Source organism: Brachionichthys hirsutus, chromosome 6 (genome assembly GCF_040956055.1).
Source record: "Brachionichthys hirsutus isolate HB-005 chromosome 6, CSIRO-AGI_Bhir_v1, whole genome shotgun sequence".
NCBI lineage: Eukaryota > Metazoa > Chordata > Actinopteri > Lophiiformes > Brachionichthyidae > Brachionichthys > Brachionichthys hirsutus.
Window position 1 is genome coordinate 6976837 of NC_090902.1, and position 26637 is coordinate 7003473.

The 26637-nt window shown below is 43.7% G+C and overlaps 2 protein-coding genes across 2 annotated transcripts; one reads left to right on the top strand and one right to left on the bottom strand.

Annotated features, from left to right (window-relative positions):
* Positions 1-2268: 2268 nt before the first annotated feature.
* Positions 2269-10360, bottom strand: slc43a3b (solute carrier family 43 member 3b). Its single transcript, XM_068740365.1, has 12 exons — positions 10174-10360; positions 9862-9991; positions 8488-8534; positions 8337-8413; positions 7347-7439; positions 7069-7208; positions 6703-6821; positions 6396-6539; positions 6205-6312; positions 4584-4770; positions 3315-3438; positions 2269-3203 (listed from the first exon to the last, which is right to left on the bottom strand). The coding sequence occupies exons 1-12, from the start codon at positions 10358-10360 to the stop codon at positions 3117-3119; spliced, it is 1443 nt and encodes a 480-aa protein (XP_068596466.1). The 3' UTR covers positions 2269-3116.
* Positions 10361-16211: 5851 nt separating this feature from the next.
* Positions 16212-19712, top strand: smtnl1 (smoothelin-like 1). Its single transcript, XM_068740539.1, has 5 exons — positions 16212-16470; positions 17542-18113; positions 18203-18317; positions 18437-18588; positions 18806-19712. Exons 1-5 carry the CDS (start codon positions 16387-16389, stop codon positions 19164-19166), a joined length of 1284 nt encoding a protein of 427 aa, XP_068596640.1. The 5' UTR covers positions 16212-16386; the 3' UTR covers positions 19167-19712.
* The last annotated feature ends 6925 nt before the right edge of the window (positions 19713-26637 follow it).

Sequence of the window (26637 nt, forward strand, 5' to 3'; positions counted from 1 at the left end):
TGTAATGCTGGTATTAGAATGAATCATTGCTGTGTGTTGGTTTTTTTTCAATGAAGGCGAGAGTCTTGTGCCTTTCCAATAGTAGGTTATGAGTGAGTGGTGGATGCGCTGCGTAAAGATCAACAGTCATGTAAAAAGGTTGACAAAGATATTCCAATCACAGAAACAGGACCTAACCTTAACCCTGACCCTTAACCCATGGAGGTCAATGGTGGAGAAATAAACTCCAAACCTGCTTGCATGGTCAGACGAGCCTTGTGGTCCTCAACGCGACATCTACCACAGCACAAATAAACTTGTGTCTCCTCAGCAGGTACTTCACCGTCAAGTAATCTGTTTAAAAACAGGTGGTCATAATGTTTTGGCTTGTTATGATCATCACAATTGTTTTAGATAGATCTCTTGCAGGAAGGTTCTTGTTTCTGCACCTGAAGGGTTTTTGTTCGACTCTTGTGCCACTTTCTTCAAAATAATAAGGGGGGTACGAGAGCCCTGGTATTCTGAGTAGTCCTTGCCGTGGTGTTGCATCGCAGTGGAAAGCCTTCACATGAGGCTAAATCACTTATGGAGAAGCACTGGCAGGACTTGAACCTGAAATAACAAGACACTCCCCCACAACAGTCTCTCTGTAAGTTCTCTGCAAACCTGGTGTGTGACATGAGGGTGAGCCTGTTTGTGCACCACAGTCTGTCATGTTGTGTGTGTGTGTGTGTGCTGGGAACATGTGCATGGTGACATGTTCTTCCCTTGCATCTGCGTCATCACTGATCACGACCTTGTTATCCTGGCGATCGAATACAGTTTTATAGAAGCAAAGTGTGTGAGCTGAGAAAAAAAAATATTCCAGTCATCCAGAGACATCCGGAAGAACTCCAGGTCTTCTGGTGTATTTGAACCCAGTAGTTTCTTCCTGCGAAGCGACAGAGGTTTGGGTCTAGTCTAGTCTAGTTAGTCATTTTATACGAAGAGTAATCTTCCATCCATTGAAGTCGGGAACACCAACTTGACCTGAGTGCTTCATCAACTGTGCTTCAATCACCTCTCCACAATAAAAATCATTTTAAGGACACACTTTATATTTCGGGATTTGTGATGCTGAAAGTAAAAATGATTTGAAGAATGAAATTCTGAACATGCCACAATGATTTTAGGATTTGAGAAGTGAATTTAAAATGTTCCTACTGCTTTGAATTTGATTTAGGTTTATCAGACAATTAATTTGTTAATTTAACTTTGTGCATGTAGAATACTGGCAATGTTTTGAATAATTTATTTTATTTTATAAATGGCGTTTCAAGTAATAGCACAACACCATTAAAACAATTCAACAATTTTGAATCATTAGTATTGCAGCATTCTGTATGATTGATTCATAAGAATATATTGGGGATTACCTTAATGACCTTTATTCAGCCGACATTTGCACAACAAGCTCCGTTGACTGTAATGTTAGAGAAAATGTACAGATCCTTAAACTTTGCTCTTTGTCCGCTATCTCTTTGAAGCTTTATTAGCTTTATTAGCTCTATTAGCTCCATCTGAAGGTGATGGAGCGCACTGCAGACATTGGTGGTGAAAGGATTCGGCCTCAGCAAGGATTCCATTAGGTTTTCTACGGATTTTCAAAAAAAAGGAGTCTGATCTTTAAAATAAATATTTTATAGTAAACGGGTTTCTAAGACTTGTCTGTTTTCAGTTTGTCTTTGTCTGTTTTTGCCTTCTGTGTTCAATGTATAAGCTGCTGAAGACTTGGAATTTCCCTTGGGATGAATAAAGTATCTATCTATCTATCTATCATGTCGGACATCTGCGATCACATCTACTTTTTTACATGTTTTCATGACCATGGTCATGATATCATCCAGCTCCAGACCCTTTCCACAGAGAGCTTCTTGACGGATAATGCAATGGCACGTTGTCAGACGCATGTGGCAGTTAATTTTTTGCATTTTCTCCTTCATTAGGAGAACCAAGCCGGCTGTGCTTCCACACATTGCAGGTGCGCCATCAGTAGTTAGTGCGTCCAACTCTTCCCACGGTAATTCAGTTTCACTTACGGACCTCTCCACCGCATCCACAACCCGTCCCGTTGTGGAGCCATACATGGCAAATATATTCAAGACCGAGACGTCCGACTTTACGCTTCTAACAAAAATGGATGCTGTGATGTAGCCGTGTTGTCTGTACGCTCATCGACAGCTCATGAAGAAGCCAGATCAGATCAGTTCTGAGAGACAGTCTCTCAATCAAAAGTCAACATTCACGTAGTTTATTCATTCAGTTATGGTCTACAGCACCATCTCTCTAGGTTATAATTGCATTACGTTTATCATCATCAACAACAGTATTTGAAACACTGAGCAGTAAATATACAAATGTATCATTCTGTTTAAAGTATGACTCAAAAGGCAGACATCTTAATCAAATACGCACAATTGTATATTTCTGTAAGTTTTCAACAACTTCATCACCATCTGGTACTACAAAAATATACATAGCAAACATCACAAATAAACATTCAGGTTAAAAGTAATTTAACTTCAACCTTCAGTGCTGAAGGCAAATTATTATTTAAAGGGGACATCTTGACACATACTACACTCTACACTATTCTGGTGGGTTTGGGTCATTATCAACCCAAAAACAGCTAAATAAACCATCCAGTTAATCCTTCATAGTTGGTGGTAATGTTCCGGCGAAAATGGACACAAATGCTTTGTGTGCTAATAACATCACCTCACGGTTTACCATAGTAGCGCGCATTTCTGGCAGAGCTGTATAATGCATAATACGTTTGATTGTATGAAATGTTTAGAATTTTGTTTTTATAAATATTGTTTCAAGGAATAGCACAACAATATTTAAAAAGAAAAATAAAGAAAAATAAACCTGCTTGAAAAGATATGATTATGTCTGATGATGACGAGTAAAATAATGTTCTTCGGGCAGTCTTTCCAGAGGTTAAAGGTTCAGCCACAACAGGGAGCCTCATTATTATTGGATATACTCATTGTGAACGTGGCCATGCTCCAAGAGCTGGCGTAGTATGACTGCACTCCAAGCAGCACCTCGCTATAATCTGAAATATAGCGGTGATGCATGGATCTCTTGGCTGGCTAGGAGGCAGGTCTTCGACAGTGCAGGTAGACCGAGATGGGATGGATGAAGGTGATCAGACTGAGCAGCACCAGAGCGATATTCACCTGCAGACCGGAGGGGAGAAAGATAAAGGTGTTGATAAGAGGGAAATAGGCCAGAATAAGAATATAGATGGTGGGATTTATGATAATACCAATAATAGGTCATGTTCTCACATATAAAGGGTCTCCGTCCAGGAAATCTGTCACCAGGATAAAGCAGGGGTATTGCAGCAGAGAGAACACACTGGACAGAGCCAAGATCATGCCGTACAGCTTCCCAAAGTGGATGGATGGGAAACTACACACATACACATACAAATATATTCATTTCTCATTATTTAGCTGCATATAAGCACAGAAAAGTGTGGTTGTTTATCATTTTTCTTTAAAATTTTTTTTACCAACTTACGCTGTGCAGAACTTTTGAATATCAGCGATGAAAATAAAGCTTTCTGAAGCTAACCGAGGAAGAAAATTATTGTTTGTAGTCTTTCACAACCAATTCTTCAGTGGTCCTGCTCTGACCTTCGCCACCATCTTCATCAACATCTAGCCGGTACAACATTCTGAAGCCTATTTGGGGCCAGTTTTTGGCTTTTCCAGGTTTGTCTTGCAGGTTAAAGTCACAAGATGGGCAGAACCTTGTTCTCTGTCAGCCCGTTCTCTGTATAACCTTCATAAACACTCGAGAACATGTGGCGTTTAAACAAGGAATTATATGAAAGCTGCTGCCAGTCCATTTGCCATGTTATTAATGTTTTGGTCTAATTCTATTGAATGGACATTTTATTCACTGCCTTGATTTTCACGAGGAAAGATTATTTTGAGGATGTTTGCATGTATATTTCTCTCTTTTAAACACCCTCATGTTATATTTTCATTCATCACCCAACACAGCAAATAAACAAGCTGATCCATAGTCCACTGCTTGTTACGGACTGGTGCGAGAGGACCCCAAGAAACAGAGGACGGAGACAGTACAAACGTGACTATAAGTTTTACTGGAATGTTCATCAGTCGAGTCACTATCCCGGAGCTGCGCACGGGTTACGGGGTGGCTGGAGCCCAACGAAAATATCTTGTTAAACAAAAAGACACAGCCAAAAGAACAAAGCAAATAAGCAAGCTCAAAATACAAACTCTAACAAAGGCAGATCCCAGGGATGAGGAGCGGCAGAAAGACGTTCTGTAAGCAGGGACACGATCCATGAAAAATAGTCCGACTAGGGACAGCGGGCGGAGCAGGGCTTATGAAGGCCGGTCGTAATCAGCCTCAGGTGTGTCTGGGCTGAGAGGCAGCAACCAGGTGTGAGTCGTAGGCCAATCAGCCAGTGCAGCCACATGACCCTCACACTGTTCATGAAATGCTCTACTGGAAAGTGTAATTTCCTGGTTATGAATTTTAACAATGATTTGTTTATGTCTGTGTGATTTGATACTCACGCCACACTGATGAAGGCTGCGTTGCCGCCATAGAGGAAAGAGCGGTTGATCACTTGTAGGATGAAGGTGAGGTACTGAAGAGGAAGGTATGGTGTGGCGGCACTAATGGAAAACAGCACACACTGTATTGAAGTCAGGACAAGGGAAAGGACGGAAGCACGCACGTCTGCCTCTTCTTCCGTCTCGCCTGCAATCACACAAATGAAAGCACCTGTTAATCCAAAGAGGTTCAATGATGTCATCACAGAACCGCCCGCCACAATAACAGCGTCGTTCATTTCTAGTCTGTGAAACCTCATTGACAATTGCAATAAACTGACTCTGATCTGACCATTATCATGCCTAAAGGAAATGCTAATACTCATGGGGTGGCTGATTGCCATGGTGGTTTCTGTCCCTTTTTTGTTTTCTGCTCCAACAAGATCTGGGGCAAGTTCTGTTGGTCAGGTCTACTGCAGGTCCAGTAGAGCTATGTGTCCAAAAAGCAAGTTCAGCTGACAACCTGGATAAACTGAATGACCAGGTTTTTTTATCAGAGGATTTTCTATGGTCCCTTTAACAGGCAGAAACCTTGGACAGAACCTAAGGCTTCCTGTTGGAAGCAGCCTTAATCCAGGCTAATGATTTCCTCTGGAATAGTCTCAGTTACCCACCAGAGCCAGAAGCACATGAGGGTGAGAGATTAAGGAAACAAGTCTGTCGTTTAGGTCTAAACATGGTCAGTGTGTCTATATATGCAGCTCCCCATGTTAATGTGTATACGTATGCACGCAGCTTGTTTGTCCAGCCATACGGTATGCGGCTGCTGTTTGATGCATCCCTGGATACAAGAGTCAAAGTACATCTTTGTGCACAAGTATGAAGACATGAAAGATGATCTGACAGAGACAAAGGTGTTACAGTATAGCAGGTGAATCACAGATAAGGATATCATCCAATATTTTAAATAGCTAAACACGGCTTTATTCACAGGCATTTTCTAAGATAACAATGCCACAATTCATCTGACTCAAACTGGGAAAGACATAACCTTCACACATAGATTGGCCACCTAAGAGTCCAGACCGTGTCCTCACTGAGAATCTTAAGGGTGTGAAGAAGACTTTATGTAGCAACTTGAATATCCCATCATCAATACATGACCTTTAAAAAATAAGTGCAAGTCTGGCCGGTGTATAATGCAAGGACTCCCAGTCTGCATGGCTTTATGTGTGCCTGTATGTAATTCACCTACCTCAGCAACATTGATCTGACTGTCTGTCTACTTCAAACTTGGCATATGAGTTGTTGGGGGCCAAAGGAAGTGCAGCGCCAAATTTAATTTAACTTGGATTTGCAACATCCTGAGTTTCAATATATTTAATATAAACAGGTAAACGACCCTGAGGACCGAGTGCATGATGCCCTCGTCTACTCCAGCCGTCGATGTCACAGTCCAAACAACAGCCCAAACCTACAGGCATGTCAATGAAGGGAACTGCTCACAACTGTTAAAATGAGCATGAGGGCTGAGGGTCTGTGCGATGGGATGGATGGATACGATGCACGGCACCCACGACACCTGTTGTAGATCAGCCTGTTGCAATCCTCCCAGTTGGTTATTATGCCACACGTTTATTACCTTCAGCACGAGGTTTGCCCTTGTGTCTGTCCATGATGAGACCATTCCAGGGAGCACATAGCACGCCACACAGCTGCGTCAGAGCAAAGGCGTTGAGGTACCGGCTAACTGTGGAGAGGAGAGGATTTTCAGAGTAAAGGACTGGAGCAAATGTTTGCACAAATGGCACACTAATGGCTGTGCGTGCTTACCCAATGAAGGCTTTCCTTCTGTCAACCTATGCAGCAAGGGGTTGAGAGTGCCGATGAAGAGTAAATGTCTGAGCTGTATCACCGACAGCCAAAGCAGATGCAACAAAAACAGCCGAGACAGAACGCACTGCCAGACTGTCTTCTCTGGGACAGACAAGGGGAGACACATCGATGAATGAGTAAGAGAACTGTAGGAGCGAATGGGACATTCTAGTGAGGAAACAGGACATAAGATTTTGTAATCCATTGTATCGTATTGTGAATTTACGCCACAATAAACAGAACAATTTTGCCGTTGCACACTCACCTTGATTCACAGGTGCATCATCGTTTGGTGTCTTTTCATTTGGCATCTGTGCGCTGCCACTCTGTGTTGTCTGCGTTGAATTGTGGTCAACAAGAGACTTGGATTTGCAGCAAGTTACCCTGAAAGAGGTCAAATGTCACAATGGATCAGCCAGAAACCGAGGGTTCATAGTGCACAGCATGAGGGGTTTAGTTTTCCAGCCATCGTCATTTTTACAGGATAAAGAATGATGATGATGAGAGAATAAAAGGTTTTCCATGCAGTCATTATCAGTCCCTGGTGAGATGGGAACCTCCACATAAATTAGCCTATTTACACTAGCTGTATTCCTGAAACAGAAGTGAGGTGTCTTTTGTGTTTTTGTACCCGTATGTGTACCCATCAGGCAGTGGGTGAGGAATTTGTTTCTTTGGCAGCAGGAAGAAAGTTCTGAGAAGGTGAATGACACTGCAGGCGGACAGAAAGAGGAAGGAGGACCGGAGAGAGATTCCAGATTCATGTAAAATCTGCAGAAGAACAAAAACACGTGTTGGACATCATTAGTATTGCAGCATTCTGTATGATTGATTCATAAGAATATATTGGGGATTATGTAGCAAATGCAGAATGTGTCTAAATGGTCGTCTCGTATGTCATTATTCTACCTTAATGACGAGGAAGACTGCCGAGGATGAGTCAAAAGCACCGTTGTAGAGAGTGATGATAGTGGAACGGCGTGAGCCAAACAGGTTTCCAACCTTTAGGAGAGGAAATTAAGCAGATTAAAAGAGATGAGTATTGCATTTGTGTGGGATTTTTCAAATTCCAAGGAAAAGTATTCATTGCATTCATCTTTGTCCTATTAAAAGTAGAATTAGCTGCAGCTGGGTGGAGAACATCTGGAAGTGATTCTGTCTCACTGCTACAGCACTCATAATCCCAGCATCTTAAAGAATGTTGTGTGAGTGTGTGTGTGTGTGTGTGTGTTTTTTTTCCCATCAAAAGATCACGAGCTTGTTCTGAGACAACCTTGCAACCAAGAGCAGTGAACCGAGAACAGACTCAAAGCAAAAGCTCTGACTACAGCTATTATTCAGTCGTCCTCATGCCCTGGTCATGGGACGGACAGATTTGGTGGTTTAAGATCATGGGTCTTTTAGTTATACCTTTAGGTGATGCCTCAGAGACAGACAACCCAGCAAGACCTTAACAACACATTCTGCCGAAGCAGAAACGGATGTTAAAGCTAAAAAGCATTCTTAAAGTTCAGCTGCTTCTTACTTTCCTCTGATTCATGAAAAATATTCTGGGGGTTTTGATTTGGACAGGATTGAAAGCGATAATTGCGCCCTAAGAAACTGTGGACGACACGTTCTCTTCTGACGCTGCACCACACTTGTTGTTTTACATAATGATTAATGGATTATCTTCTAACAGATGAGTGCAAATGTCAAAATAAAAGTCCTATATCCAGATCTGTAGCAAACTGTAATGACTTTTGGGCCAGACCAACGCCTCACCATTCTGGTTTGTTTGGTGAAAACCTGTTTTTACTCCTTGCTATCGAGAATACATTGAATTACAGTGAAAATACTATTGAATATTAGTACAAAACTCAATTTATTAATTTCCATTGTGAATCGCTGCTTCAGTACCTGCATGTTTGTCACCAGGAGCATGATGCCACCGACTGCCAGGAAGGGGAGCGCTGCGAAGAGCAGGTTGGACGTTGCTGACAGGAAAAGAGAAAAACGTGAGCATTTAAACTCTGATAAAGAAAACAGAAAGATAAGGAAATATTTTCACCAGGAGTAGCGAAGGCGAACATCAAGGTGCCCACGGTGTAGAGAGGTCTGGTGGAGAAAAGAAACACCATTGCTAACATTACTGGTAGAATGAACCTTCACAGTATCAAGCATTAAAGCAAGATGTTCAATATTTTCAAGGACGAGGACTTTACGAAACAGAACATTTGTAATGGAAATATTCATTTCAAAAAATAAAAAAAAAGGCTGATTTGAACTTCTTTTTCTTGGCAGTACAAATTAAAAATGCAACTTCGTGCCGACTCGCCTCCTTTTGTCAAACTATTGACATTCCTTGGCATTGCATTGTTCTCATTGCATCCTCTTTTGTTTAAACACATGGGTGGTATTGGCAGCAGTCTGTTGTTCTGGATTTAGATATATCTGGGGCGAAACATTTTGCAGGCTTGTATTTAGCGTGTTAGGTGAAAGATGTTAAATCCTGGGAGGTTTTCTCAGTTACAGATTGTGAACATTGGTAGGAAAACATACAAAGCAGATACAGATACATACAAAGTAGAGCCTCTTTGGAGATTGATCGTCCTGACCTACTTAAACGCCCACTGAAAAAATAGTTTTTTCATCATACAACCTCATAAATCTCATATAGGATCGTCGATGAATGGAGAAGAGATTATTAGATTTTGACGAAGGTCTGAAAAAAGGAATGGGGAGAAGTTTTTTATTTCGCTTTTCTCATAAAACTGTGCCAGATTTTCAACACAAAATACAGTTACAGATCTTAGTCATGTTTTTTCAAGATGTTTTCCAAAACATTAATGTAAGACTTCTGAGGACTTTTTTTTTCCTTTGTGTGTTTTTCTCCATGTTTGCTTTAGTAACTGTTCTTTTTCACATACACAACAATACAAAAAAAAAAGCAATTTTTTTCTTATTGGAAGCAAACACATTGGATACACCCCTCCGGGAAACATAACAGAAACAGGCCCGGTCATGCTCCAGAAGCAGCATGAAGAAGAAACACGTCTGCCTGGAGCAAGGACGGGGTTAGTTAAATAAAAACAGAAGACTGCTGTAGCTCCTTATTATGTTTGTTTTACTGCTGTATTCAAAAACTTGAGGATTGAGTGACTTAAATTGTTCTAAAACAACTGATAAATAGGAGCTGCTTAAAAGACTAGGCTTTGCAGCTTGCTGAGCAAATGTTAGTAGTAATGTGAGAAAAGCACCAAGGCGACTGGGAAAACCTGTAAATGAGCAACCTCTTGGTTTTTGTTATTTGCCCGTTCATTATTGTCATCTCAGTTTCACCCTCTACAACGTAGTCGTTCTCTTGAAAACTATGCAGAACATCTTTTTAAGCCACAGACTATTTATCTATGCCATAAGTCATTGAGATTGTTGCTGGACTCACATTCCTACGAGGCGGGCCACTGTGGTACCAAACCAGTCAAAGATGAAACCATTTGGAAGGGTCAGGAAATTGATCAAAAAGGAGCTGACGGTGAAAATGTTTGAGAACTGTTCTTCCTGGCCACTGCAATCTTTAGACAGATAAAGAAGAGAGAAACATTTTATTAATATGCCCACGGTCAATCAGTCAGTTGTTTTCCACGTATCTGCTCATTTTCTTTGTAGATTTTGTTTGCTAGTATGAAACCCCCCCCCCCCCCCCCCATGTCCTGTATTTTGTAGCCAGTTGCAGAAGTTGGAACATCAAACTTACCCAAGACCCGTGTTGCATTGGCATCCGTGGTGTTGACGCACAGGTAGCTGAAGTAGCCCTCTGTCTTCAGGACGAAAACAAGCGACGCCCATCCAAACATGGCTCCGGAAAAACACAAACACTCCACCAGACCCGTAAGAAAAGTCAAGCAGCGTTTTATTTTCAAGCCGTCTCTGTAAACCGCCATGGTTCCACACAGACTAACACACACAGTGAGACAATTCACAAGCACGGCACTTTCATCTGAAAGGGCTCACAGATACACAACGGTGGGTTCAGTCACTGCACCTAGCAAAGAAACCAAAACACACAAATGAGGAAAATCTGTACATTTACAAATACTGATATATGTGTCTTACATGTGTATAAATATACACAGAATCGTGTTAAAGATGCCTGGCACCTCCCCAATCAACCAACCCCCCCAGCTAGAACCACCTCCTTCTCCAGATCTGCCTCAAAATGCTGCAAGTTCTTGTCCGACCCATATCCCCTCCTCCCACAAAGTTCTGTAAAAATCAGTCCAGTCCTTTTCTGATAAACCTGACAATGAACGAATACCCACCAGGCAAAGAAAAGGCTTCACAGAAGTCAAATCCAGAACTAAAGACAAAAGATTGCATTGAGCTCACACAGTTTCCAATACTTACAGTTCAGCATCTGAGAATCTGCTCAAATGTGCTCCGATACCACACTCCTCCTCCTCCTCCTCCTCCTCCCTCCCTACACTCTGCCTTTATATAGGCCTGCTCTTCCTTCCTCTTCAACAGCTCACTCCCTCCCATCTTTGTTTTCTTTTAGTCAGGCTTTGAAATGCACCAGAAATTCCATCTTCACTGAAACGGGTATAGGCGTACTCCAGATGGGTTTCTGGATCTTTGTGTTAGAGCCTGGTCCATATAAGGAACGCACCACTGTGATCCATCTCAGTGTAGTGTTTCTCAAAACGGGTGTCCTGTGTGTATCAACACATCCTCTTATGTGATCCAAGCCCTCACATACATCACACTGTGTTTTTTTATTGTATTAACTTGTCTGCATTTGTGCTCAAGAGTGACAACATACATGACGTCAGTCGCTGCTAGAGTTCTATGCAATTTATTTTATTGTGATTGTGACCGTCACCTGCCCTCTTGGCAGACTAGCCTATTATATTTTATTACGTTTTATTTCCTGCTTTGCACACCACAGTGAAACATAGAACATACAACATGGACAAACAAAAAGTGACAAATGCACAGTGTTCTGAAAAGAGAGTGCAGTGGATTTATTTGTGCTCATTGATTCGACCACTCTCATCCAACCACAACCAAGAGTTATCCCAATACAGGTTCTCATCGGTCTCTAGAGGAAAGTCTGGATCATCAAGGTCTCAGGAGATCTGAGGAAGAAGAGGGAGAGCATAGTGAGAGCCACAGACACTAACCCAGCGTCCTCCACTGACTCAGAGACCGGTGGGCGGAGTTAACTCTCGATTCGAGTTTCAATAGGTGCTGGTGTACTGGACCTGGCTTGTGTGAAACCTCCACCTAAGGAAAGGACAGTCATCCCGGGCCCAACAACGGCAGCACGAGCCCCCCCGGGGGGGGCCCCACCAGAGCCACCCGCAGAAGAACCAGCTCAGGACCCTAGAGCAACAGTCACCGACACAGCCGACGAACCCAAGGCCAGTGCAGCGGCACGGGGCAAAGCGGGCCGGCCCGGCGCCCCGCCTGCACCCAACACCTCACCTCACAATGACCCATCTGATCGCAGCAGATGTGTGTCCATCAGGCTGAAATGGAACTCTGGACTGATGGGCACGAATTCATACGTCAGAGCCAAGCGTGAAACTATGATCCAAAAAAAGATGCTTTCATCACATCTTGACTTGATAACAAATGTGATGTTTTAGTCCGTGAGCTTTACTGGTGTTTGGACAGAACCAGGCAAAAGCTGTCTCCATTCTCTGCTCCACTAAGCTAACCAGCTGTTAGCTACAGCTTCACAGTCTGCTGGCGATGACATCATTAACGTTCCTCCATCTACCTTTGGATAAAATAGCAACATTACATCGTAATCGTCTCGTCCACAGCCTCTTTCACAGCCTGGATCACGGTTAAATGCTCTAAAATGTCAAAAGTGTTCCTTTCTCCCATTTTGACACAAGACAGCTCTTAAGAGAGGATATCGGGATTTAGAACCCCCTTTTTTATGATGCTTTGGTTGATTATTTTATCACATAGCCACTGTTGCAGTGTTATCTTGGTGGCATTGGGTGCTTTTCCACCGAGCTGAAAGGGTTTATGGAATTAAAGGTCCTTTTAATCGTAAATGTGTGTGTTTGACAAGTGTCAGGTGATATTGTTTCTCATCTCATCTCATAAGAAATACATGCCACAAGACTCCTTCTTGAGTGGGGTTACAGGCTTAGCGTTTCATAACCAGCAATTTGTCAGACTCTGCAGGAAAAGTGCAACGGCAGTAAATTCACGACAGCTGTCAGATGATATCATTTGTCATATATTTTGAAACACGTGGCGGAATAGAGAGATCACAGGACTCTCTTTCCCCATCTCACTTCTTCTTTCTAAAAATATTAATTGGGAAGAGGAAGTTTAAGACAAAATTTCAAGATCATTTATTGACAAAATGCAAAATATTTGCCATTATTATTTTCGTATGCAGGTTTGTGTCGCGGTTCTTGTGGGTGTTGCTGTCTGGGGGATGTTCGTACTGTTTGGTCTTCCAACATGTTTAAATTGTACTGTTGTTGTAACTTCGTTGAGCACCGCCGTATGAAACCTGCAATAAAGCATACAGATCCAAAGTGAATTCAATTAATCTGACCTTTCGGTGGACAATATTTTATCATTATTTTATACATGTAGATTTGAAAGGCTTAATGTAGCATTAAACCACCTCCTCGCTAATCTAATGGAAACTGACACTTTATACAGAATCTCTACTAATTAGAGTCAATATTTTAATGAGCATATCCATCCACCATAAAAATAATCATTGGCTGCACTTTTATACAATACAATAAAAGAAAATTGTTCCACAGGAGCAATAAATTCCTGCAGACTTTATGCACCAAATCTTATTTATATTGTCATTTTATTTTCTGACATGTTTTAGCATATGTTATTAGGCTGACGTTGCAACTGGCCATCTGTATTGTGAAAGCTGGGGGGCAGAAACGGAGATAGTCATCACGACTCTCTCGGATCAACAGCCCCCCCCTTTTTTTTGTCCACCTTCGTTGTACATATTATGTGTCTTTTTAATTTTAATTTATTGTTATTTTGCATCTGTGGAGTATTTTATTTTTATTTTATTTGTTTGTTAAATGTCGATGATTTATGTACCAAGGACTTTCAACAGAAACAAGACCGCAAGGGCTTTTTTGAAATGCTCCTCTTAGACAGGGTGTTTGACTGTACTTGTACTGTAATACATGTTACTGTTTGACTGTACTTGTACTCTAACATTGTAGCTAATAAATATATTCATTATCATCACCTTGACATGATCACTGTGCTCTAATCCACACTATGGGTTCCTGTTCTCTTATACCGTATCATGCCCATGTTAGAAAGTACTCTAACTGCATACTCTAAAACCACACCGGACTCTTTTCTCTTTCTCCTTTGTGGTGATACTTTCCCCCTCTCCTTTTTTATTTTTATTCCTGACTGTCAAGTCCTAGGGCTCGCTAGGCAATGGTACTGAAACCGCATGCTAATGCAGACCGTGTTAAAGGAAGACTCAGAACAAGCATGTGTGGCGTTGGGGATATGGGGCCAAACGGTCCGACCTTTGCCGACAACGCCACTTTAGGACTTGCAACCTAAAGATCTATTTAATTTTTTGTTCCTTTGGTTCCCAGCTCGTTTTAGCGGGTTTCCCACCCACAGGTCCACTCAGTGAAAACCAGCACGGATTTTAATAATTCAAAACATTTATTTAACACTCTAAAAACGAAAGAAAGGGAGAGACAGGGCAGTGACCGTCTACGGCCAACCTGCCTTTGACGGGGAAAACGCAAAGACGGGAGCAAGGGAAGGGAAGCACCTATATACGCCCCCCCCAATCAGTGGCAAATGGGCCACAGGTGCTCCCTCCCACACCTGCCTGCCTAATTACATCCCATCCGGTTACACATGATTAATTGTGATTACATTTATTTGAAGAAGATTTGTAAGAAATTCACGACTATCACTCTTTTCTTGCAGCTCTCATACTTTTCATTCCTGCAGTCTGTGCTCATCCATGTGTTTACGCTGTGAGCTGCGAAGTGATCATCGCCCACGCTGAACTCGATCACAGTCAATAGCAATGCGCTTGTTAGTGAGGGCTGCGCTGTGAGTCTGATCTATGATCAATCTAAAGCTAAATGTCTCGTCATGGCAGGATGTACGCTTACATGAAGTTATGCCATACGACAGATCAATTGTAATCCTGAGCGGCGTATCTCTGGAAATTTGTGTCATAATTATTGAGACAAACACCTGTGAATTTGTGACAGACCTATTGATCAACGTAAAATAATTGATAAGACATTTAATACATTTTGTCTGTTAGATATGTATCACCAAATCATTTTTTATGTGGTGCCGGTGAGCGTCGGAAGGAAGTGACGTGTGCGCTGTTTGGTCAATTGGCGCCATCATGTGGCTGCTAATATTACATGGCCTGTTGCGTAACTAAAACTGTGTGATATTTTTGATAACTTGGTTTCTTTCTATTTGACGTTACACACCAAACTTCTCCTCCACTATATTTTCCTTTACTTGCTATCAATTACAAGTTACTTACCATACCAGATTTAGACTTAAATCGTGTGATCAAGCTAAATTATATATTTTTTAATTCTGATTAGAATATTATAGATTCTTCCAAAAGTTCTCACGTACTATAAAATAGAAGGGGGGGGGGGGGGGGGGGTTGTATATCATCCACAATAGCAACACCGGAGGACTGTCAGGGAGGAAAGCTCAGCAGATGGATTTGCGTATTCTCACATTTAAATCAGGAGAGACAAGTGAATGAAATAAGTGTTTATTACAGCAGATGATATGTGACAATAAAGCCTGTCAGAAATGGTTTATAAACTCTTCAGAGAGATATTCCTGCTTAAACAGTGGCCATCTTAACTAAAGAGCAAATCATACAGAGAAGCTATACTTGATTTAATTCTAGCTGACTTGCTTACAGAACTTTCTGACCTTGTAGATTGCAGCAGGGCAGTGAAAACAATTACCACATAGCAGAATGCAGTCACCTTAATGCGTCTAGTCCAGGAGATAGAAACCCACAGCCAACGTGGTTCACCAGAGCAAATCAGAAAGCTTCTGTTGTGCACACACACACACACACACACACACAATCTACATGTAAGGCAGAGGAGGGGAAAGACGGGGAGGGCTGTAGAAGATAACGACAGACAGAGTGGGAATAAAGATAGATATTTATTTTTATAACCATCTGTTTTGCGTTGAATGAGTGTGTACTTTGCTTGTCCAGGATGTCGACTTGAAAAGCTGGACTTGTGTTGTTTAATGTCATTTGAATATAATATTATAATGGGTAATATTGGATTGTCATAGATAATATGGCTTAGCTGTAAAAAAGAAAAAAGAACAAGCCCTGTACGTTCTGTATGTGTGACATCACTTTATAGCGCTTCAGTTTTGCGATCACTTAAAGCTGCCCTTAAGAACAGAAGAGATGAAAGGTTTATAGACATGCGCCGATTGCCAACATTTAATATCAAGATAGAAAAGAAAGCGATGGCGCGTGTGTGCGTGCGCGCGTGCGTGTGTGTGTGTGTGTGTGCAGTGATGGTTTCCACAGCAGATGCAGCTGTCTGTGCCGTTGGACCGTGTGTTTCTGCAGCTCTATTTCAGGCTCCTGTGTTGTTCAAAAGGTCAGATAACGAGGAATAGGAGTCCTCACAAAGGAGAGGGTGGGGGTGTCGGGTGAACGGGGTTAAAGGGAGATCCAGGGACCAACACGCACATCTCAAACTCAGGGGCAGTAGTGGCAGAGATAAAGTCAGTACAGAAGTATATATATATATAGAGAGAGAGAGAGGTTCTTCAGCAGAGCATTTTCTTTTGACTGAATGAACTTATCTGGGGGCGACGGAGGAGATTCTGGGGGCATTAATTAAAAGAAGACCCTGATTTGACCTTTAACCGAGTGGGCACAAAGACATTCGTGGATATTATGGATGGAGAAGTGCTCAGCCAGGAGACAACTGGGTCAACAGAGACAGCAGGTCAGAGTGGCAGCAATAACAACAACGACCAGGTAGGAGTTTTTATATTTGTTCCATTTGTCTTTGATATTTGAAACGTTTTAAAGGTTGTGAAGCTCACAGCGAGTGGCGCTACAATCCTTAAAGTTTGCAAAAGTATTTGTGACTATGGCGGGTGTTTGTATTTGAGCAGAGGGACACGGGAGGCTCTGCTGCTCCTCCTCAGGCCTGACCTGGTGGAGCCAATAACGCTGGGATTTCACCAGATAGACTGAAAATGATTGATTAAAAAAATGTGTAACATTTCAACTTTGAATAAAGAGTATAGCCCAACTTTGTAAATTTAAAATAAATGCATCATTATTACTATTTTAAAGTCATTTCATGAGGATGAAGATGACCTCTATTTCAGTTCACATGCCATTAAAATCAATAAGAACTAGAGTTCAACATCTCAGCCTGCCTTCAAATAATTGAGATGCTCACTAAGTCCTTCAGGTCTCACGTTACTCTTAAGTTTAGGTCATGATATCTCTGGAGTAAACTGAACACTAATTTTAGTGCATGATCTTAATCCTCTGGATTCTCAATGTCACGTTTTCTAATGCTCTTCCTTACAGTTGTGTTCTATTTCCAAATTTACAGCACAATCTCTTTTCTATAAAAAAAAACAAAAAAACAAATCTGACAGACTTATTTTAATTTTCAATCTCATTCAAAGTTCTGAAAATAGATCTTTACTCATGTGGAGGAAATATGGATTTCTGGTCTTTCGTGGAATATTTCAAAAAATCAGTAGATAAAGGAAGAATAAACATATAAAGTTAAATTATTTAATATTGTAAAGTCATTCTGCTCTCGTCAGATGACTTCATACGGCATATAAAGATTCATAATGTGTGTTCAAATGAAAGATTAACATAAAGGTATATTTTTAACCAAAATGTACTCGTTATAAAATAGATTGATTAAATAATTAAATACAAATATGATGCATAAATATAAATACCTGCACATGTGCAAGGTTAAATATCAGATAGCAACAAAGGCGTGTAAACAAACATGCTTTGCAGCTTGTTTACCAGAACCTGACACACAACTCTGTTTATGTCGATGGTCTTCAGACAGAGGAGTCGGAGCTGGGAGAGCATAAAGATGAGGGGGCGGAGCCTCCAGCGGGGGAGACAGCAGAGGGTCACGGGGTGAAGGAGGTGGGGGTGGAGGACACCAGCGCTGGAGACACAGACAAGCCCCAAGTAACTCCATCAAAGCGTGACGGAGGTGAAGCTGAAGAGGCTGGAAGTGATGAAGACTCCGCCGGCGCTGATGTGAAGAACGCTAAAGAGACAAGTGGGCAAAAAGATGAGGGGCAGGAGCAGGAAACCGAGAAAGCTGGGCCGGTGGAAGCGGATGTAAAAGATGGTGAGGAGATGAAGGGGAAAAAGGACGAAAAAGAGAGGAGCAACATGGAAGAAAAGGAAAACGCAGTGGGTAAAGGGGTAGAGAAGGAAAAACACGGCAAGGAAGTGGAGACAAAAGAAAAAGAAAAGATGAATGAGTCAGAAAAACAAGGGAAACCCAAAAGAAGGAGCGGGCCTCCCTCCTCTTCTGTCTCCCGGCCGAAACCGTCTGCACGATCGATCAGAGCGTCCGCTAGAAACGAACTCATTGCCAAGTTCCAACGCGGTGCACCCGAGTAAGTCACCGTCAAATCCACCTTGAGTGTGAATACTGAAGTGAAATACTGTCTCAAATCAAAACCGTTCAATGTTGGCTTATTCTTAGGACAGCTGTTCCCCGAAACTTCAAGATTCAGAAGTCAGCTTCAGCTTCAGCCGCAGGAGCTTCAATCAAGCAGAAGATTCTCCACTGGTGTCACAACAAGACTCGCAACTACGAGGTCAGTTCAATGCAGACTCTTTCCAGATGTTTCATCTCTAGATGTTGGACCGGAGGACTTAGGAATTGGTGCATCCATCTTTCTGCTAGTTGGCGTCTTCCTGTCCTTTGTCTTTTTAGGGTGTCAACATCGAGAACTTCTCATCATCCTGGTGCGACGGGCTTGCCTTCTGTGCGCTGATCCATCGTTTCTTTCCCGAGGCTTTTGACTACAACTCCTTGGATCCAAAGAACAGGAGGAAAAACTTAACTTTGGCCTTCCAATCCGCAGAGTATGGACTATTTCACTTTCGTACTCGCAGTTTAATTCTTTTCTGTCTTTATTGTCAAAGAAAAAATGATCGCTTCAGATCAATTAAAAATGGCAGCATGGGTCATTGACAGAGAAATCATCCAGTGACTATTTGATAGTCTTTCTTTATAAGTCACTCCGTTCTGGCTCTACTAAGTTCTCTCGTTTCCTCCCCCTCCTGCCTCCCCCTATGGTAGGTCCCTGGTGGACTGCTACCCTCTGCTGGAAGTGGACGACATGCTCATGATGGGTAACAACCCGGACCCCATGTGCGTCTTCACGTATGTCCAGGCCCTCTGCCACAGCCTGTCCAAAATAGACAACGAGAGGAGGGAAAAACCGAAGGAGGAGAAAGACACGGCTGGTGATAAAGGAGGAGCCAGTGGAAGTGATGGAGCAGGGGAGCTACCATCGGAAAAGGACGAGGGAGAGTCTGATAAGAAAGGGACGAGGGAGAGCCAAGACAGGGAACAAGAAGATGCTGCAGAGACAGAGGGGACTAAAGAGGAAGACATGTGTGAGACAGAAGGGGGAGTTATGGTTGAAGCAGAGTCCTAGAAAATACCAGCATCAAGAACGCGTGACTACTGGGCAGTGAAGAGGAACATCTGATTCAACGCTGGCGTTCTTTTTCATTCTCTGGTGTCGTAGACGTTTGTTTCGCCCACATGAAGCTTCAATCCAGGTCTCCCTTTTGTTTTGCTGATGTCGTTGTTGAATTAAATGAATGATGATAAAGATAGAATGGAGGGTGAATTTTCTGTGGCAATATATTGAGTGCATACTCAGGCCACCAAAGTCTTTATCAATACTAAAACTGTCACTGTTAACCTGGTCTGATTAAAACACTTAAAATCAATAGTCATAGACACATGTCACCAAATATATATCCAATATTTATGCACATTTCTTTATTCATAATATATGTTTTTGTTTTATGACTACAACTGAAATGCTATTGCTCTTGTGCAGTGTGTGTGTGTGTGTTTGTATTTTATTATATAGTATGTTGAAATGACAATATTAGAATATTTGTTCGGACAGTTAGTACTGTAGTTATGACATATCTCTGTATACAGTATGTACAGTAAATACATGTCAATACATGTATTTACATACATTTATTAAAGCTTCATTCGAAACTTCTAATTTATTTTTTGTGAGTACAAAAACATCTTAACAGTAACACGCCATCACAAACAGAGGCGATGGATGAAAATAGTAGTTCCGTCCATGCCCAAAGTCTCCTCGTCAACGGAAATGACGTCAGCAGGATCAAACCTCCCCCTGCTTTCCAGGAGTTACGGTAATCCGCGGTGCGCCCCTAAGGGAAGGCCGTTGCTGCGAGCTAACCTGCTTTTTCTCCTTTCTCCTTGTTTATTTGTCGTTTTCGGGGCGCATTCCAACCGGAACATGTCGGCGGACATTTCCCCGAGGGCGCTGCTGAACCTGGAGTCGCAGCTTCTGTCCGTAATGGACGTGCTGGTGAAGGCGGCGGTGGCGGAGATTAGCCAGCTGTTCTCGGAGGGCTCCGCGTCCCTCCGTTCGCATCTGTCCCAGAGCCTGAGGGAGAACGAGGCCCTGAGGATGAGGATGAAGGTGACGCGGAGCGAGCTCTTCTCCCTCCGGCTGCAGACCAGGACCAGCCGGCCGGTCAGCCGGCCGGTCAGCCGCTTCTCCGCGGCCAGGGCGAATACTCCCAGAACACGCGCTAAGTCACAAGGTAACGAGAACTCTCACAACTAGCTAGTACTAGTACAAGGTAACGAGTACTCTCAGAACTAGCTAGTACTAGTACTAGTACAAGGTAACGAGTACTCTCACAACTAGCTAGTCTAAGTACAAGTACAAGGTAACGAGTACTCTCACAACTAGCTAGTCTAAGTACTAGTACAAGGTAGCGAGTACTCTCACAACTAGATAGTCTAAGTACTAGTACAAGGTAACGAGTACTCTCACAACTAGCTAGTACTAGTACTAGTACCCGCTGCTGGTTATTAATGCTCACGGTTCGACCCGGTGCAGAATTAGATGCTTGTAACTGCAGTAAAGTAAAAAGGTTGCTAGTAAAAGCTGCTGCTCTGCATCACGTGACGCCTACGTCACATAGTTCATATTTTACTTCAGAATGTTTTTGATGCATTTAAAAAAAAAAAAAAAAATAGCAGAAATTGATAGATTTTTGCTATTTATTGCTTTATTTATAATGATTTGACCCCCATAAGATCCACAAAAAAAAAAAAAAGAATGATCCACATCTGGTGATCCTGATTAATTAAATTCATTCCTTGTCTATTGATTAGATTACAATCAACCTAACTTTATTGTTTGTGTTTTGAGCATCTATTTTTTATATGTTGTTTGTGGCGACACAAGATTGATCTTCGCCTCCTGCTCGTTCGTGATCCTAAAACGCTCTCTTTCCTTCCCTGAAGTTGTCGTTCGGCCGCCGGCGGCTCGGAGAGCTGCTGCCGAAGCGGCTTCTGTTACGCCGCAGCCGGAGAACCGTCCGTCTGCCCCCGCCACGCACCCGGAGAACCGTTCGTCTGCCCCCGCCACGCACCCGGAGGTGAACGCACATCAAACGATGCACGTTGTCGCGCTTACGCCTTTGTCTGATGATCTTTGTTCGTCTTTTATTCGTCAGTGTGCCGATGTGGAGGCCCCAGACGTCATTCTGATCAAAGATGAAGATGACGTTGGCGGATGTGCAACAGTTGGAGGTTAGTTCCCCGTTTTTTTTTTATGCTGGTTGGAGGCTTTATGTTCACCTGCTGTCTGTAAAATCGGGATATTGATCCTGATACGCATAAATGACATTCGGCACGATAAGCGTGTTGTAACGACGTACATTTATCCTTGCCTCAAACGAATCTATCGCTTATTATTTTGATATTTACTTTCCCAAACTGCATATTTTGTGGTACTATCGATCTCATACTGACTTGCATACTGCTTCATGTTGTATCGGGCATCGTGGAAACCAATAAGTAGGCTTTCAGAGTGTTTTATGACTGGACAGAGCGTAGCAACGCAAGATCAACGGCATGCATTAAGTGGCCAGCTCTTTATCTTTTAGCTTCTCTATACCAAATATTTCCTGCAGTGCTTTGATTTTCTTTGATTTTTTTTTTTTTCTTCGCTTAAACTCAATCTTGATGTTTTAATGAAAAAAATTATCTGAGACTTAAGATGTCATTTTGGGGTTTGTCTTTTTTTTTTTAGATCCGGATGATGATGGAAGCATAAGAGCAGAGGGAGGTGCCGGCACGGGGGCTCACGAGGAGCTCAGGATCGTGAGCGTCCACGGCGCAGGGGACGGGACGCTGCAGGAGGCGAGCCACGCCCTCTTCGCCGCCTCGGAGCTCCAGGCTTTTAGCTCCCTGTCCCCCGACGACAACGCAGCCGGGGACTTCCTGCTCCGTTTCAACGCCGGCGCCGGTGACGGGGCGCCGATGAGAGGCATGCGAGACGGCAACGGTGGCACGGCAAGAGACGGCCACCTGGACAGGAATCACTCCACTCGGGTGTCTTCAGCGTCCCTGAACACTGACGCACCAGTAGAGGGCGCTGACGGTCACGCGGGGTACCCCAGTCACATCGGCCAGTTCTCCCAGCAGCAGAACTCCTTCCCTTACGCCTGCAACAAATCCCTGGACTGCAGCTTCTGCGGCGAGCGCTTCGGCACCCGCGAGGGCCTGATGGCGCACCGGGCCGCTCACACCGGGGAGACGCCGGTTCCCTGCTCCTACTGCGGAAAGTCTTTCGTCAGCAAGACCACGCTGACCATCCACATGCGCATTCACACGGGGGAGAAGCCGTACGCGTGCGCGCAGTGCGGGAAGCGCTTCACGCAGAACGGCAGCCTGAAGATCCACCTGAGGACTCACTCCGGGGAGAAGCCCTACACCTGCAGCCGGTGCACGGCCAGCTTCAACAACCCCAGCAACCTGCGCAGGCACACGATCACGCACAACGCCGGCGGAGTGCTCTGACCCGGAGGGGGCGCTTTCATTCATCGACGGTTTACCGACGTATACTTGATTGTTGTGATCGGAGGAAGAGTAGCATCTCTTCAATCTGATGAGATTTGGATTTTTCTTTTTTTTTTACTCTAGGAAATCCAACGATCCAACGATAGGAATAGAACCTATGACTCGGATGCGTCTCATTATGGCTTTGCGGCCAGAATATATGTCGGTATGTAATGTACCGGTAATTTGAAATTGGCAAATGCTCTTATTGTCTCTGCACTTTTAAGAGATATGACTGAATCTCATTATACAACAGTATCTCAATGCTGACAGTACTTCATCGATGTCTCTCTTTGGTTGATTATTATTTAATTATTTTCCTGACAAATTGGAGTATTCACATTATAGAAGGATGAGAAACGGTTCAATATATTAACCAGACTTTCATTTTTTTCCTCATTTTTTTTTTGCTAAAATATTTAAAGGTTTGGCATACTGACTAGTATTCAGTTATTATATGTCTCAAATTTCTACTGTCACAATATTTTTCCGTGTCCAGTGTTTTGTATAGGAACAATAAAAAATGTCAAAGCTAATATGATGTGTTTAAACTGTTTTAAAAAGTTACTAAAAGCTTTTTAACTCATCACATACTGGTTGGAGATCCCACTAAAACCACATTACATCATTCACCGAATAAGTAATTGGAATTGGAGGTATTTCCTTCATCTGAAGTGTCATCATTCTATGCCTCCATGCAGCAGTGTTTCTTGTGATGACTCAGATGTGCTGATACTGTGGGGGGCTCATAAGGAAACTGGGGGGGGGGGGGGAATTCCATGCATTGTTCCTGTTTCCACCCTGCCTCCGTTTTCTTATCGTTTATCCAGCCTCCAGTTACAATTTACACAAAGTTCAGAACATATCGAGCGCTAACGTCCTGTTAGAGGAGATCAAACATACAGCGTTAATTCTAAATCAAGTGTCGAGATATTTATCGATCAGGAACACACAGAGGATGTAAAGGTTGCTGGAATTGTTTTTTAAATACTGTGTAGGTGTGGAAAGCAGTTCTTTTCCAAGAAATGCTGCTTCCCCCTCGAGCCATTGTTCTTGGGCAATCAAATGACATCACTGTGTGTGTAGGTGGGGAAGAGAGGAAGTGGGGAGAAGTGGCCTCTATCCATGGTTTAAAAACATTTTTACATCAATGACATGTTATTACAGATTTTTTTGTAAATATCAGCGTCTTTAATAGATTTTATAGGGAAACTAAACCGTCCGTCCCCCCCCCCTTTTTTTTTTTGCTGGGGAAGAAGAACAGTTTAAACTCCTGTTGAATAATAATAATAATAATGAATTTATAATATCTTTAATCATTTTGACTCGCTCGTGTTTGTGGCGTTAGGGAACGTCACCGACAAACACCTGTATGAGAGGAGCAAAAACTGCGCGCGCCGTATTTACGGTAAAGCCCGCTTGTTGATCCCGCCCTCTCTTTGAAAGAAAACTCTGTGATGTCGCGTCTCCTCCTTAAACGAGCTTGAACTGGAGCCCACCGGGGACGGAGGTGAACGGCGGGGGGGAGAGAATACGCTCCGAAGCAGAGTAGTTCGGAGGAGGACGGGTTCCCGCTAACGGGTAAGCCGTCTCGTGAGTGCCGCTGGGGTGGTGGTCGATGTTGGAATGGGGGGGGGGGGCGCGTTCCTCCATTGGGGGGGTTGTACTGCAGCGTTGGCAAAGGAGTGGTCAACATCGACATCGACATATCAGAGCCGCGGCTCTCCCGCGCCGCGGCGGCGTTAAAGGTTCACGCAGCGGGCCCGTCGAAGTGGACTCCGAGCTGTCCGAGCCCGAAATGGAGGACGCCAGCTCGAATCCGCTCTGAGGTGCATGCTAACGCCTAGCCTAGCGGGCAGCTAACGCTAGCCTGTGCGCTGGCGTCGCTCTCAGCGGCTATGTGGGCTATTGTGATGCTAACGCAGCAAGACAGCCAAAGCAGGTCAGGGGGGGGGGGGTGTGTGGGGGGGTTCTAGCGAGCCAACCGGGCTGATTTGATCTCCGACGTTGTTCTTTCTCTTCTGGGCGAGTAACCCAACGCTCAAACACACCGGCCTTTGTTCGCGGCTCGTCTTTATACAGGTTAGCGCTCGTGTTAATGGAGCCGAGTCCCGTTCCGAGGCTCCGGCTCCACAGCAGAAAGGCGTTTAATGACAGGCCGGGGGGGGGGGGGGCGAGGCCCCTGGCAAATGCCAACTTGCTTCGAGTGGCTCACGGTGAGGGCTGCTGGGGAATGAGAGCGGCTTGGCTCGCTAACGTGACGCTCACGCTGGGTTCGGTTCCTGGGTCGATAGTGTTTATTGAACCGAATCTGGGTTCGGTTCCTTGGTACGATAGTGTTTATTGAACCGAATCTGGGTTCGGTTCCTTGGTACGATAGTGTTTATCGAACCGAATCTGGGTTCGGTTCCTTGGTCGAACCGAATCGGGGTTCGGTTCCTTGGTACGATAGTGTTTATCGAACCGAACCGGGGTTCGGTTCCTTTGTACGATAGTGTTTATCGAACCGAATCTGGGTTCGGTTCCTTTGTACGATAGTGTTTATCGAACCGAATCTGGGTTCGGTTCCTTGGTACGATAGTGTTTATCGAACCGAATCTGGGTTCGGTTCCTTGGTACGATAGTGTTTATCGAACCGAATCTGGGTTCGGTACCTTGGTACGATAGTGTTTATCGAACCGAATCTGGGTTCGGTTCCTTGGTCGAACCGAATCGGGGTTCGGTTCCTGGGTCGATAGTGTTTGTTGAACAGTATCCCGGTTTACGTGTTCAGCGGTCTGAATTAGTTTTCCTGCTTTATCAGTAAATATAATTAACGACATCGGTCTCGAACCCGGATAGACGTGCAGTTAAAGGTAATAGGAAACCTGGTGATTGTTTAACGAGGCGGTTTTTGTGGAGCTACCCACACTGGGATTTGTCTGCGTGTGAACTGTTGGGTGGGTCCTGTGTGAACGTGTTTTTTTTTTTTTTAAGGATTGGGTGGAGGGAACTCTCGGGTTAAGCGCGTACGAATAAACTCGTTTTTCGTGATAAAGCTCATCCCTGTGTGCAAAGCGATTGTTTTCGATTGTCGAATCGAGGCTCCAGATGCCAACTGTCTGGTCTCCTGAGGTGTGCAGGTTAATCTGCAGAGAGCCTCATGTGTGTTAACAGAGCATGCTGTGTGTTAGGAGGGGGGGGGGGGGGGGTAAATGGATTAGTGGACTAAGTCTTCAGTCTCATTACTAGCCACATTCATCTTAAAAAACCCGTCTGAAGGCCTCAGACGGGTTTTTTCTTTTTTCTCGCAAAGTGCAGTGTCAGCCGCCTCAAGATGGGCGTTTGGACAGTGAATGTTATTGTAGTAAGAATTGATGAGGGGGGGGGGGGTCGGGGGCAGGTGTGGGAGCCTATTGCACCGGGGGGGGGGGCTTCATTAAGTTGGCTGTGCTGCTTGAAGCATGCGAGTATGGCTGGGTCGAGCCGGTCGTGCTGAGTGATGAGTCAGGGGTTGATGGGATGTGGGGGGGGGGGGGAATATTTCTGGACGCATGCGTTTTGTTAAAATGGCCTTCCTGTACGTATGTTTAACATCTGCTCGGATTGTAATTTCTTCATGGCGCAGATTATCCTCTGCTGCTTACTGTTAATCATAAATGGACCAAACCATCAGCGGTCGTCTCAGGAGAGTGAGCGTGATTGTTTCTCAATAGAGCGATCGCTTGACGACTCGGTGGGTGAAACCGCACTTGATTGAACTATTATATCTAGAGCAACGGATACGTGACGACCCGGTCACACGGTGTGTTTCTCGTGGGTTACGTCGGAATGCTCACGAAAGCAGAACTTCAAGTAGCAGATGGAGAACGTTATTATTTAAAGAGGAAGTGCTTTGTTGTCCTGTGATCCGCATAATGACCGTGGCAGAAATAGCCCCCGCCTGTTGGTGGTTTACGGGAGTATCGATGCTATCGGGGCTGTTGTGGGGGTTTTTATTATTTTATTTTTATTTT